The 16,162-nt window shown below is 32.5% G+C and overlaps 1 protein-coding gene across 1 annotated transcript; it reads left to right on the forward strand.

The window, feature by feature from the left end:
• LOC106666838 (zinc transporter ZIP5) lies at positions 1-16,162 on the forward strand. Its single transcript, XM_014394315.2, has 8 exons — positions 1-290; positions 9,189-9,345; positions 9,406-9,603; positions 9,659-9,828; positions 9,916-10,032; positions 10,095-10,311; positions 15,464-15,651; positions 15,723-16,162. Exons 1-8 carry the CDS (start codon positions 153-155, stop codon positions 15,864-15,866), a joined length of 1,329 nt encoding a protein of 442 aa, XP_014249801.1. The 5' UTR covers positions 1-152; the 3' UTR covers positions 15,867-16,162.

The raw sequence follows: 16,162 nt of genomic DNA on the forward strand, positions 1-16,162 counted from the left end.
ACTGGATAAGATAAAAGAGAATTGAAAAGCCCGTCGCTCAAGAAAGGTGATGATGTTATTCTTGAGAGTGTTTAGTGTTGTGTTGTGTTCCTGAGGTAGAGAAGCTAATCTTTGAGCCAATTGGTCCCGATTGTGGACGCTCGACACTAGTCATGTTGTTGCTCAAGGCAGCGTTACTCGTCGGAGCGGCGCTCTGTCAAGCATCGGCCAAATCCGATCTAAGCATCGACGAGTACTTCATTTCACATCTATTCGAGAAGTATGGAAACAAAAAGGTTCTCACTTTTGAGGTTTGTAATTTTTTTTAATAACAATTTTAACAAACGATTTTTTCCTCGACAAATACTTTTGATGGATTGGCTTTTTCTTTTTACAAGAGAACAATAGGAGCCTGGCTTATCTCAAGAGATAAGCAATATTAAATTTAAGAAACGAATTTTTTATTAATTTGCATTAAATCTAATTAAATTGTTCAAAAACTTTTATTATAACAAAAAATCATTCACACGGACTTTGGTTTTTCGGTAACAGTAACGGTATCACAAGGGCTCCTCCATTTATCAGCATTTTACAATAAAGAAACAATCAATCTAATATTTATTTAGGCCTGACCAGACATTAATAAGTGCTTTAGATTTTGAACAATATAAATACAAATCAGACATGTTGATTATTTTCGAATCTTGAATATTTTGAGTATCTTTTCACCCGAAGACAAATATTTCAATCATGAGCTGGATGATTGAGTAATACAAAATTACCTTATCTAAAAGGTTTCTGATTAAAGTTCTTCACAAAGCGTTAAAAAAACTACATTTCTGCATGTCTTACTAGCTGGTGTAAATAAAAAATATAAACTTGAGAATTAAAGTTCAAAACTATCAAATATTTATAATCATAGTTCAGATTGTTTATAACATTTGTCGAGTTAATGAAAATAGATTAATTCACACTTTTTGCAGTACGAGGAAACATAAAAATAAACACAGATAAATAATACCTACGATCATTAATCTTTTAAGCGAAATCTTGTACGTTCTATTACCACGAATTTTTATGGGTAAAAAAACACTCAGAAACTAAAACTGCTACGGTTAATTGCATGAAGGTAACAATTTTAACAAAGTAGTATTGCTTTCTAAAGTGGTTTTAAACCAATAGTTCATAAAAAGACGGACACTTAAATATCTTGATATTCTCTATATCAAAGAATGACATGTTGACATTTTTCTCAAGTTAATGATGACGTCTTGTTTTCTAGTTTGGCAAACTAATAAAAACAGAAAATATTGTATACATTTCAACATTATGTTATTTATTAAGTGGGTAGCATACTTGTTCGTACCAACAGCCGGTTTTTTCTTAGTTTTTTAAATCTATTTCTACTCAATGAATCTTATTTGTGTTATGTATTTTTCAAAATAGTGTTTACTTTCTGCTTAAGCAAGAAAATCTAAAATTTTACCGTATTTTAGTTATATTTTAGGGTCATTTACTTATTTAAACAGAGGCCGAAAAGTTGTCATTTTTCGGTATCATTTTCTCGAAATCAATAACGGATTCTTAGTTGGAGGTTTTTCAAAATAGTAAATTGTTAATTTTTGCCTACATCCTGTGACGAAATATACCTTTTTTATGCACAAAAAATTATATCACTACCCCTGTTTTTATTTTAAAAACATTGTTGGCTACGGCATTTTGCCTATTATTGCTCTATAAAAAAAAAGATAGTTAATGTTGAAAAGTTTTGGTGAAAAGTGTACTGATAGGTACTAAAGTACAACTTCTCTGGAGAAACGAGCAGGATTTTTCCTACTGCATCCCAAATTTGCCATAAAATCGGCGATTTTTTATTTGGTAATGCATTTTTTGACTCAGGACATAATGAAAGGCATTTTTCAAACAGCGTAAAGGACCAGAGGTTCTTCAATGGTAAGATGCACCTCTTGATTTAAAAAAAAAATTGCAGCACTTTTAAATCTTGGATTCTCAAGAGACCGGTTTCATTCTGTGCAAAAATAGTTATGGTGTAAAATAAAATAAATAATTTTAAAATATATATTATACATTATTAATTCATATATAATTATTTATTACATTACATGCTATATTATATGCTTTTTTTAAATCTAAAGTAGTCGCTACTCCTAACACACGAGGAGTTATAACGAGTTATAACAGTAATTTTCTTCTAACCGTTTCTATCATAATGTAATATATTATTATAAATTATTGCTATTTGATTTATTTTTTTATTTTACTTTCGAACATTGCCCATTGGTTACATCGTTTGTTAGCTGGAAAAGAGGGGTACAACATAAATTCGATAGGTGCAATTGCAAAACTCTTGTGCAATTTTTTATTTTACTTTTTAAAATATAGAAGTACATTTAATTGGTTTGCTGTTTTCTTCTGTATTCTGTTTCTTATCGCTATAAAAAAGTCAATAATTACTTATTCGTTTTATTAATGTATTGAATTATTTGAATTTATCTCGCTCTTATTTGCTTTCTCGAAAAAAGTTTGCTACTTGTTAAGGGAATTCTCACTATTTAATGAATTTTTTTATCCTTAAACACAAAAGGAATGTATTGATTAGAATATAAATTTTACCTTATTTTAGTTATATTAAAGACGAAGCAAAAACAACTAATAATTCGTTCATTTCTTTATCTTGTAATGATTCGATTTTAATTATTTTTTAATCTTTTCAAAAAGGCAAAAGTGATTCATGTAATTCTGTCACTTTTACCGTCAAATTTTAATGATATACGTTACTGGTTTTTTTTTCTGCAATTTACTCCTTGGAATGAGTATAATTGAGGAAATTGCAGAATTGCCGGTATCCGGAACGGCACCGAGGAAATTGGTGCTTTTGTTTGAAATCACATTTTGTCGCCATTGTGTTTGCGTTATTTTGCCCGGAGTCTTGGAGTGTTTATTAATCTGAATTGGGCCCTTTGTTCTGGAATAAAACTGTTCTTTTGAGACCCGCGACAATGGGACCCGCGACCTTGTCGAAAGCTGAGAGCTGATGAGACGCGTGGAAACGACGTTGTTGCCGATGAAAACTGAATATTGAAAATCATCGAAACTTTTCTTTGGCCCGTCCGTCGCGACAGAACAGATAAAATATTATCTCGAGGTTTTTTTATGATTTAGACGATTGATCATGAATAAAATGCCTCATAATTCAAGATACGAGCGTACAAAAAACGCGGATAAAAGGTGAAACACTGTCACAGATTGCTTGACATAAAATTGAAAATTATTCAACAGCCCCGTCTTTAAAATAGGCGAGTTATACATTTTTAATAAATATTGGGTTGTCCGGAAAATAATGCAGGATTTTAAGTTTTCATTAAAAAAAATCTATATAAAATATTCTGTTTACGTTTACAGGATTACTCATTTGTATGAATGTCAACACTTATTAATCCTCTTCCAAATGATATTGTTTGTTTACCTCTGTAGCATTCCGCTACTTGGAAATAATTCAGTCATCCTTATAATGTCAAAGCGAGAATTTCGTACGATTTTCTTTTACGAGTTTAAACTCGGCCGAAGCGGAGCCCAAACGGCTAGAAACATTAACCAAGTCTGGGGCGAGGGTTGTGTTAATGAGTGCACTGTGCAAAGGTGGTTTAAAAAATTTCGGGAGGGAGATTTCAGCCTTGAAGATGAAGAAGGTCGTGGAAGGCCTTCCTCTCTTAATGATGATGTTCTGCGATCAGTGGTGGGTGCAGAGCAACTCAAAGTCAGTAAAACGACCGTCGCTGACCACCTCAAGGCGATTGGAAAAGTGAAAAAACTCGAAAATTGGGTTCCACACTCATTAAACGATCGCCAAAAAAATCAGCGCTTTGATGTTTGTGCATCACTTCTTTGTCGAAACAAAAATGACCCATTTCTGGCCAGAATTGTTACATGTGACGAAAAGTGGATTCTCTACGATAACACTAGACGTTCTGGACAGTGGCTCGACAAAGGAGAAGCTCCAATACATTTTCCAAAGCCCCCAACTCATCAAAAAAAGGTAATGGTTACGGTATGGTGGGCTTCATTTGGTTTAATACACTACAGCTTCTTAAATCCTGGCGAAACCATCAATGCTGAATCATACTGTAACCAAATTAATACCATGCATCAGAAATTGGCAGTAATGAAGCCCTCTTTGGTCAATCGGAAAGGGCCCATTTTGTTGCATGACAACGCTCGACCACATGTGTCACGTGTAACGTCACAAAAATTATTGGAGCTTGGCTATGAAACTTTGCCTCACCCACCCTACTCTCCGGACCTCTCGCCTACTGACTACCATTTTTTTAGACACCTGGACCACTACTTAGAACACATAATATTCAAAAATCAAACGGAACTGGAAAATGCATTTATTGACTTTATCAATTCTAAAAATTCTGAATTCTACTCAGACGGAATTAATAAGTTACCAACACGTTGGGAGAATTATTTTGATTAAAGAACATTGCTTTAAAGTAACTAGTTTCTTTTTTTTTGTTTAATACCAAAATCCTGCATTATTTTCCGGACAACCCAATAATATAAATAGTTTAATTGTACGTTTATTAGGTATTATGATAAAAATAATATCTTATAATGCTAATATTTCTTTCAATAACTGACTTTTTAGTAAATATTTTTGAAAATAATTTTCTATAACATACATCTTTTCGTTATTCATTCCATCAATGATGGTAAATTTTCCTTACAAAATACGTTGTTTTAAATGAAAACCCTTTTAAATTATGATAAACATGTTGGATGTGAAATTGAAGTGAAACTGCTTTAATTGGCTTCATCACTTACAAAAGTCACATTTTTAAAACAAATACGTCAGAAGGCTTACGTATTTTGAATAGTGGAATTAGTCGATTTGAAGTTAAAATATTTTAATATTAAACCAACATGAATGAACTAATGAAAAACTTACTTTATTAATTGAAGAGTGGAAATTCAAAACATTCTAAGTGCCAATTTCCTCAAAACTGAGATTTTTTTCTTAATGTGTTCTATGTGCCATCGCCAATAGCACTAATAATGTTCTAACCTCTTTAAAAGTGGTATGTTGCGTTCCTCATAGAAGGCACTGGTCTAAGTACGGGACCTATGTGGTGCCCACTCTCAACGCGACACGCAAGAATGGCACAGTTACGCAGAAGACAAACACTTTGAGCCCTGAAGATGATCTCAATAAAGATCGAAACGTTGTCACGATAAAGAAAATGTTTTTCTGAAACCTACATCACACCAGACCGTATCTCACGATTTCCGAATAATTATGGGACGTATGATTTTTCCAAAGGTTCGAGCCATGGCGTATCAGCCAGTTAGAGAATCAGAAGTTGGATCCTGCGTTTTACGTCTAGTAAATTCATATGACATTTTTGGTAGAAAGAAACTGGTTATGTGGTCAGACAATTGTGCAGGCCAAAATAAAAACCGCACCCTTATTTTTTTAAATGACGTTTTTGGTACAACTTGATCATTTTGAAGAGATGGTTCGGAAATTTCTAAAAAGCGGTCATAGCTTTTTATCATGTGGTCGATACTTCGCCATTATTGAAAAGAGGAAAAGGGTTTCCAAATGTTTCACTCCGACAGATTTTGTCCAAATGTTGTGGCATCAGTTGTTTGGGGGAATTGTTCTCCATATGGAACATTCGTACTTTCTAGACTTAAAACACGCCCGTGACTATATTACCAGTAAATGTTCCAATTACAAAAGCTAAAAGGCTACTATGATAAAAGTTTCCAACGATGATCCAGGTTTTATCCAGTATAACTCCACATTCAATGACACAGACTTGAAGAAACGTGTTAATGTACTAAAAAAGAAGCTAAACCTCTTGATATTAAAAAAGTTTGTATGTCAATGATTCAGAAGCCATCCCTGTCGGTTGACAAGAAAAACGTTTTTTCTGCCATGTTAGATTTTTTGCCAGAAAGTGCTGAAAACTATTATCAAAACATTCTAAATAATTAAAACTTTAATTTATCTTTATACGTTCATTTAAATCTATTAAATTATAGTTTACTATGTTCTATTTATCAATATAGTTTTCATTCAGAGAATTCCATGTACCACGGTTTCTTCGTTTCTTCGATATCTTCTTTATCTTCAATTACCTTCTTCTTCTTCCATATTTTATTTTTTTCCATATTAAGGAGTTTGTTTTTGTTTTTAATTGCACTAACTGCGAAAGAATATACTCCTATATTACCACTACAATAATTTCAATAAAGTTTTTAAGTTGCCATTTGACTTTCGTAGTTCTATAGTTTTCCTGAAAAAGTAACAGAAGGCGCTTAGAACATTTCGAATTTCCACTCTTCAGTTATAAAAATTAGAAATTAGTATTATGCATTTAAAATACAAACATGTTTGAAGTTTGACGTTGCACCCACACGGTCAAACTTGTTTGTTAAAAACGTCTGTCCAACATGCTTCAAGTTTCAGTTTCAAATAGTTGCTAGTTGAGTTTAGTTCATTTTAAAATGGATTTTAATTTTATTAGTTATATTTACTGCCTGATGAGGGTGAAGCAGCGAAGAGAGAGAGAGAGACCGTAAAAAGAATAAGAGGCCCGTGTGGACAAAACAGTGGTTGATGAAAAGAGGTTCTTATCGCCACCTCTCTTCTTATGGTTCCATCAATAAAACTAGTATGTGAACAGAAATTATGAGTCATATCAACCAAACTATGAAAGTCCATAGCAACCAAACTATGACAGATACAAAGAAACAGTTGTAGTTGTCGAGAAAGATAAGATTGTTGGATGGTTTGAAGGTTTGACGGTTTGATGCTCGCCCACACGATCAAACTTGCTTGTCAAACCTCATGTTTGATAGCACGATTTCTAGCAGAGCCTGAAAACCATCAAACACGCCTTCAAACCTTCAAACATGAACCCACACACGATCAAACATGCTTGACAAACAGGTTTGACAAACCATGTTTGTCAAGCATGTTTGATCGTGTGTGGCGGCCTTTAGAATAAGTGGATCAGATCCTGGAAAAATCAAAGTGCAGAGAAGCCAAAAAGTTCTTGTAGCACTTCAAATGAATCGTCCATTCTTAATACCTTTAACATACCAAAGGAAAACAAATAGATAAAGATGTTATTTCGCTGAGGTTTCCTTGCTTAGCTGGATGGGGATATTAAAATGTTTAATTGGAAACCGAGAATAAGAATGTGAGCTTATTTGTTTCTGATCTAGAAGCAGTAATTTTTCTCTCGGCCGTTTTAATTTGTCATCAACAAAACGAAACGTAAACGCATAATGATCAGCAACTGTAGACGATAAATGTCAATTTTTTGCTTGGAAAATTATTCGATTTTTCATAATATTGAAAATAGGCAGAGATAATTGTTTTCACTTGTGAAAATTCATACTTTTCCCAATTCAGACGATCCAAAATTATGATTATTAACATTTGTAGATTCCAGGTTGTTTTCTCTTAATTTTTCTTAAGCCAAATGCAATTTATGTCTAATTTTAAACATAGATGACTCTATGGTAATCTCTTATGTCCATGAAAATTGCGAGAGATAAATTTAATTATGAAAATTTTGGTTTTCCCATTTTAAAAGAAATATGGGTTTGCCTTAAAAAAAGTTCAATTTATTCATTCTCTGTTTTTGATTTAAAACTTCAAAAATGTGTGATGGTTATTAGATATCGAAGTTTATGATTTTCCCAACTTTAGCGTTCGTTATTGGATTGATCTCAGACTTTTTGTTTCCTCGCTGTTGTTTAAGTTTTTCTTAAATCATATATTAATGGATTGTTAAGAATTTTTTTAAAGGAATCAGGATAAGATATCTTCTGTAAGTTTTGGTTCTTTGTGGAGTTGGTGGTATGCGATGAAAATTCCAAATTACTGCGGTAATAAAAAAAAAAGTAAGAGAACTATTGTGATCACTGAAAAATTACAAGCAATAAGGGAAAATCAATGATCATGGCCTTCAGAAGAGTGGGTAAAATTGGAAAAAATGAAAAATGTAGTTAGGAAACGATAGAATGTCATTAAATCTCATGTCAAAAATCTCACAAACTGGGTAATTACGCCGCAATTATCGTAAATGAACGTACTTAAAAAAATGTTTAGTTCAAATTGTATAAATATAAATTTAAGTTGCAAAATTCAAGCTAGCATTACTAGCACAGTTCAAGCCGTCGGAAAGGAAGCAGCATTGGTCAATTCGTTGATACCCAGCTTCTGCAATTTACCGGTAATTGGGTTGCTAAGGCGACTGCCAAACATCCGCCTTTATTCAAACAACAGATAAACCCTAATCAAGGGCCAAGGGCAGTCATGGGTTAATGACTTGATTCGGAGAAGAAATTGAAATTGTAAATTGCACTAAACTACAGTTTCACTTGTACAATCCTTGCAGTTCTTGTTTATTGTTTTTCAATGTAAATGAATTTATTGAAAGGAAAAATTATTGAAATTTTTAAGACTCTTTAAAATGTGTGGTGTTTAGTGACCGTTACTTAATGATTATTTGGAGGACGTGAGATGCGGTCTGGTGAATGTAGGTTTTAGAAAAACATTTTCTTTATCGTGCCAACGTTTCGATGTTTATTGAGATCATCTTGTGGGCTCAAAATGTTTGTTTTCCTTTTAGATGTGTCATTCTTGTCTCTCAACACGACAGACAAGAATGACACATCTACACGGAAAACAAACACTATTATTATCGTGCCAACGTTTCGATCTTTAGTGAGATCATCTTCAGGGCTCACAGTGTTTGTTTTTGCCGGGCACTCTCAACACGACATACAATAATAACACCTCTATACAGAAAATAAATACCTGAAGATGATCTCAGTAAAGATCGAAACGTTGGCACGATAAAGAAAATGTTTTTCTAAAACCTAGACACCAGACCGCATCTCACGACCTCCAAATACTTTTTAGAATACTTGTCTCTGTATCTGGTTAGTATGACAACAGCAAAAAATTACACAGGCCAACCACTGAACATGGAAATATGCTGAAACGTACACTATCTGTAGACAAAATAAATCGATCAAGTATTATTACACAGACATCTACACCATTTTCCCCAATACTATACTAAATCAAAGTTAAATAATAATCAACACATAAGGCATAACCATACAACTTAAAAAAGCAGTTATTTTATTTATTTTTATAGGGGTTAGAACATTTAATGGAAAGCTTAGGACTGGGTGGGTTAGATTTCACAAAGCACAACGTCTCTTTGCACAAAACGAAAGACGGCGGGTTTCAAGACGTCCATCACAGTTTAAACGTCCATGACCACAACCACACCAGGAGGCGGAGGAGCTTAAGTAAAACAGCATAAAACTCCCATGAATCGTCATTCCAAATAAACCACTTTTTGACTTTAGTTCCAGAAGAAAAGTGCCTGAGGACAGAGGATCTTCTGAGGGTGTATGGCGTCGACCCTGGCCACGATGTCGAATTATCACCGGAGAACTTTATGCAGATGTGTCCTGCCATTGTGTACCAACTGGACAGGAAGGTGTGTGCCGAGAGGGTTCCGTTGGTCCCACTGGACAACTACGTCTACGAAAAAGACTACAAAGGTAGTTATGACACAAATAATAATTATTTGGGTCAAATCTGTAAGAAACGTTTCAGCTTGGCTCTTCGGAATTATCAGTGTGTTGGTGATGAGCGCTTGCGGACTTCTTGGGATTCTTTTGGTTCCTCTGCTAGAGAAAGCTATGTTCCAAAAGTTGTTGACCGTTCTTGGAGCGCTGGCGGTGGGGACACTAGCAGGCGATGCCCTTCTTCATCTCCTTCCTCATGTAATTTCTATTGTCTTGAACTTATACAATCATGTTTTAATTGAACAATTAATATGATGATGCGTTGCAATTTCTATATTATTTAAGGCTCTGAAAGATAGTGAAGCTAGTGAAGAAACGATAGTTCTAAGATCGACCGTGGCTTTCCTCCTAATCATGTTCTTCTTCACTATGGAAGCTTTCATTATACATGGAAAACGAAACGTAAATAACAAACAAACTATGATATTTTTCCACCTTTAACGGTTTTTTTTCTTTAACAACAGAAAGTAGCGATGAAAGAAGCTGAAGGAGGAGAAGAGTCGTTAGCCGGTCACAGCCATGCCAACAGTGGTCAGGCGGTCGCATGGATGGTCATGTCTGGTGATGGACTGCACAACCTGACCGACGGACTGGCCATCGGCGCAGCTTTCAGCCAAGGGCCTATCATCGGCATTTCAACCTCTTTAGCAGTTTTGACACACGAGCTGCCACACGAATTAGGTATATATTTAAAAAAAAAAAAAAAAAAAAAAAAGACTATTTAACAAACATATAACAGAAAAAATCTGTATTGCATTTAGTTACTAAAATCTTTACTTACCTAAAAAATAATTGTGTCAAATGGTCGCCATAAATCAGATAAAAGACAGTCAAGGGAAAGGAAGCCTTATCTGACAGTTGAAAGATTTCTAAATTAGTCAATTAATAAAAATTCCAAATCAACTCTTTGTTTAATACAGCTCTTTTGCGACAATATAACAGGTTTAGTATGTCAATGACAAAATCATATCTCTCCATAATTTGTGCACTTTCTTCTATATCGATTGTAAGATAAAAGAAAATTTTATCTTCCTACTTCCCACTAGGATAATTATAAGATAAGACAGAACAATGTCAAACGCATTTTTATACAACTTCAATGGATGACTCTGTGGTATTTTTATTGTTGGTTTTTGAAAATTATGTCAGATTGTTTCCCTATCTTCGGTGGTTGGTCTGTTTTTTTTTTATCGATGCCGTTTTATTTGTCGATAAGATTAAACTTTGTGACTCAAAGCGTTTGCATGCAATTAAAAAATAAATAAAAAATAACTAAAATTTAAAGATCTAAATTCGAAAACAACTTGCTAACAAATTAGTAAATCAATATGTAAGGGAAGAGGTTCGTATGTTGTGAATTTGTTTGCTGAAGCTAGATGAGCTAAATGAGACTTGCAGAACTGATTCAGGTAAAAGAAAAGCTAAAAACTCTGAGAATATAGTTGCAAAACAATATTTTTCTGAATACACTTTTCAAATTAGGATTACCCCTACTGTTTTAAGGCCCGTTTTATTTTTTATTTTTCATAAACTCACATAGAATCTAAGGAAATTATTTAGTTGTCTGATGATATGAGTATAAAATAACCAATTTGACAAACGCTTGAATGAAGAAGGAAAATTACAATAAACACAATATTTAACGTGTGGTGATTAGTGACAGTTAATCGATAATTATGCAGAAATCGTGAGATGCGGTCTGGTGTGATGTAGGTTTCAGAAAAACATTTTTTTTTATGGTGCCAACGTTTCGATCTTTATTGAGATCATCTTCAGGGCTCAAAGTGTTTGTCTTCTGTGTAATTGTGCCATTCTTGCGTGTCGAGTTGAGAGNCCTGAAGATGATCTCAATAAAGATCGAAACGTTGGCACGATAAAGAAAATGTTTTTCTGAAACCTACATCACACCAGACCGCATCTCACGATTTCTCAATAACAATATATAACGTTAGTATAGAATTCTGCAATGCGTCTCTAAATAAAATAAACGGAATTGGTTGTATCCAAAAGTAAAACTTCAGGTAATGACGGGTAAACAATTTACGTGAGTGGAAGTTATCCACGGAAGTGTTTTGAGCCCCGTTTTATTTACAATTTACAATTATTATACTGGTAAAAACTGAAGGCTTTCAAACTATTTTGTTCTCCGACGGAATAGTTTTACATAAAAATAGTAAATAGAAGTTATGGAGTTTTAGTAAATGCCACTAGAAGATGAAACTGAGTTACTCAAAGGGGAGTAAATTGTGTAAAACTAAAAACACTTTCATATTTAAACACATGTGATTAGCAATACCCCAAGGAAATGTTTTTAGTCTCGTTTTATTTTTCATTTACGAATACCGTCATGCAACAATCTGAAGAAATTAATTGGTTTTCCGGTGATAAACATGAACATATTGAAGAAACATAAGAATAACAAAATAAAAAAAGTAAACGGAAAATGAAAGAAGCGGTAAATGCCACTTGAAGAAAGAATTCATTTTGGCCTAAAGTGAGGTTAAACCGCGAGTAATGATATGAAAACAACGTATGAGTGGGATTACCCCACGGAAGTGTTTTGAGTTAGGCTTTATTTTCAGTTTACATGTATTACTGACATTACTATTTTACATCGTGTACAAAGATATATAGCAAATGCATAAACGGTACAGAGAATTAAATGAAAGTAAAGAGAAGATATGAAGTTTGGAAAATTTCGTTGGAAAAAGGAATTGATTCGTGTCAAAAATGTAGTAACTATTGCGTAAAACTAAAATAAAATTCATATTTAAACAGACGTATTTACTTAAAATTACATGAAAAAAATGTTTTTAGCCTGGGTTTATTTTCCATTTACGTGCACTTGACACATGGCCAAGATCTAAGGAAAATATGCGGTAGTCCAAAGATATATGTATACTATTGGACTAATTGTAAATATTGACGGAAATGAGCATAATCACAATATAAATAATATAAAAACCTTGTGTAAAACTAAGTTGGAAACACATGTACGTAGGATTACGCCACAGAAACGTATTTAGCCCCATTTTATTTTCATGTCATTTCATCATTTGCACGTATGATGCTGGGAAAAACGGAAATTTAATAAGAAGTCTTTTCAGAGGATCTTCGGAAGAGGTCAAAACAGAGAAAACTTCCTTACGGTTTTCGCCAAGCTTTCGACAGTTTTATACTGTCATCTTCAGGGCTTTAAAACCTTAATAGGAAATTAAACAACATGGTGTTTTGGGCACAGAAGTACATTATGTTTTTTTTCGGTTCAGCATCTCATATTAGTCTAAAAAACCAATAAAATTCACCTTTTTTTAGTTTTTCAGGTACAAATGTTCACAGTACGTTTCCCAAATATATATATACATATACAATTAACTTATTTTAAAATTTAAATAACAATAAAGTAGGATCACAGATCAAATCAATAAAAACCGATAAAAACAATCTCTACGACGAGGGGAAATTTAATAATTAACACTACTTCGTTATCAAACGAACAATTTTAACAAATCATTGGATTTGTTGAGAAAAAGCACCATAGATAAATAGTAAATAGAATTCCGCGATGCTTTCATTTTTCTGAAAAAAAGTTAACAAAAGCTGTGAGGATTGATGAAAACTACTGAAAGAAGAAATTGATTCTGGTCCAAAGTGAAAGAAAATGTAAACCTAAAAAAATCATATCTGCAATAGATGGCCTTCGAATTACCCGAGGGAAAAGTTTTTAGCCCCATTTTATTTTCAGTTGGCATATATCATACTGGTTTTGGCGTTATGTGCAAACAATCTGATAAAGCATAGGCTGAAACATTGCAATAATCACTGTAAATAAACGGAATCAAAAAAGTCCATTTTACTAAGAAAAGTAATTTAACACGCGAGGAGCAAACGTAAACATAGGATTATTTCAAGAAAGAGTTTTATCACTCGTTACATTTTCAGTTTCCGTATATTGTGCTATTCACAATAAGGTTATTAGCATTATTTAGTTCTTTTCAATCTAAAACGGGAGAAAATGAACTCGTGAGATATACCGTGTGCATTGTGTCGCTCTCTTGGCGAAGTATTCGAAGCCAGATGGTTTGGACAAGAAGTGGACCTTCACAACACAAGAGTGCGTATATCTTCTCATTTTTGAAAACCAGATAAGATAACCGAAATAAGATTTTTCAGGCAAACAAAGGCCTTGATTTCAGTGGATGGAAATTTATAAGACCAATTATGTTATAAAAACAATCAAAAGTTGACTTTTTAATATGATTTAAAAACATTTTTGAACAATTTAATATATTTTAAAGTGTCCAAACATCATTTAAAATTTTTCAAAATTAGAACAAAATATATAAAAAGATATTTCCTTAATACAAGAAGAATACATTATTTCATTGATGAAAAATGCTTTAGTTTTATCGTCTTAAGAAAACCTTGAGTTCTTTTGAATGGTGTAATCCGATTTTTTCATTAATACCACTGATCTGTGAATAGAAAAGAAAAGTCATAAAATATTTAATAACCCAAAACTACATTTTTTATAGAAACATTTATGCTACAAATGATGTTTAATTACGATAAAGGGTCATAAACACTTCCTTAAAAACGCGTTTTTCCTACATTTTCGTTAATATCTCAGAAATTGTTAAGTTTTTCAAAACAAGAACGAAATTAAACTTGAAGAGAAGAAAAATTTTTCCTTTAACATGAACTCTTTTACCAATTTTTAATATAAAATGTTATGAGAGCTACTACCAAAGGCACCAGGTCTGTCTAAAAATCTTACTATTAGTATAAATTCGATTAATAACTAAAAACATTTTTTATAGAAATATTTACTACTACAAATGATTAGTACAATTACAGTACAGAGTGAAAAACGCTTAAACGTGTTTTTTCTGTTCTTTAGTTAATATCTCAGAAACTATTAACTTAAAAACAATTCTCCCAAACTATTATCCACCTTTTTAGTTTTCTTATGATTAACCTTTTAAGGATTAAGTGACAATGAACAATTTAAAGTTTAAGGATTAGTCAGTGTGATTAAAATAAGATTATTTACATTTGTATTTTTAATTTTAGTTTACACTAATTTATGTTTTGTGGATATGAAGATAGGGCTGTAACGCGATTTTTAATTAAACAAACAATCTTTAATATTATTTCAGGCATCACCTTAATATAAAATCATGAATAATTGCTCCATAATTTAATGCTGTTTATCTCAACATGTATCATTGATAGAAAGTTTTAAGGGACCACTTTTAAAGAAAATTTAATTCTCTAAAATTTGTAACAATTGTTTATTGTGTCTGTGAAAAAAATTAATAATTTCTCATATATTTGTAAAAAAATAGACGAAAATCATACGAAAATTAGACTACAAATAATACGATATTCTCCTTACTTATAAATTATCAGCTCAATTAGTTAAAAAACGTTTAAGTGCTTTGGTTATAAAAATTAAATACTTTAATGGGCAAAGTCATTAAAAGATAAACTTAAAGATTATAAAGATAAGCCTAGTGAAATTATTCCCAAAAAATGGTGAAACCAATGTTCTGACAAGGGACAAGGGACATATAAAACTAATTTTTCAAAATAAAAGAGATTTGTACATTAAGAATTTTTCCTTTTGTTTATTTATGGAATAGGATCATATTTTTTCTTGATATGTAAATTCTTTGATCAATAATTAGCAAGGCTGAATAATAAAAAAGAATACTTAATGCTTAGGAAGAAAAGTTCGATTTTCAACTGTTTATAGTTTATAGTTTCATGATTGTTTATACACGACGCTTTTATTATATTATTTAAATTTTTACCATTTTTCGAATTCCAGGAGATTTTGCAATATTGCTCCAAACGGGTATGACAATCCGCAAGGCGGTTGTGTACAATTTGCTGTCCTCGGTGCTCAGTCTGCTTGGAGTGCTAGCAGGACTTTGGCTTGGGGAATTTGAGAACGCTTCTTATTGGATTTATGCTGCCACCGGTGGAACATTCCTTTACATATCCTTAGCAACACTGGTAAGCAGCAGATTTCCAATACTTTACTTACAAAAAAAACTATACTAATAACAATGTTTATTCCTCGTCAGGTACCAGAAATGCAAAAGCAATGCAAGACAATTTTAGACGTTGTTTTGGTTCTGGGAGGTATGTTTTGCGGGGGTGCGATCATGTTTGTCATCGCCTGTTACGAACACACGCTTGAAGAGTTCCTGAACGAAGAATATGTTTAAAAATACAATTCATTTTTATTTTTTACAGAAGATATTTATTTTTATTTTTTAAAAAGCAAATGTACATTTTCTCACTCTTTGTAAATAAAATATATAAATAATAAACTGTTTTTTAAAAAATACATCACGTTTTGGTTGTTAAGTTTACAGATGGGCATGAATGTTAAAACTTATACATAAGTTCAAGTTGATCTCTTTGGTCGAATATATTTTGGCAGGTTTGAAAACCATTGTTGTTTTTATTATATAAAAAAATGAACTACATTGTTTTTAATGTGTAAAAACAATATTATTTT

Source organism: Cimex lectularius, unplaced genomic scaffold (genome assembly GCF_000648675.2).
Source record: "Cimex lectularius strain Harlan isolate CLEC.00 unplaced genomic scaffold, Clec_2.1 scaffold2, whole genome shotgun sequence".
Lineage (NCBI taxonomy): Eukaryota > Metazoa > Arthropoda > Insecta > Hemiptera > Cimicidae > Cimex > Cimex lectularius.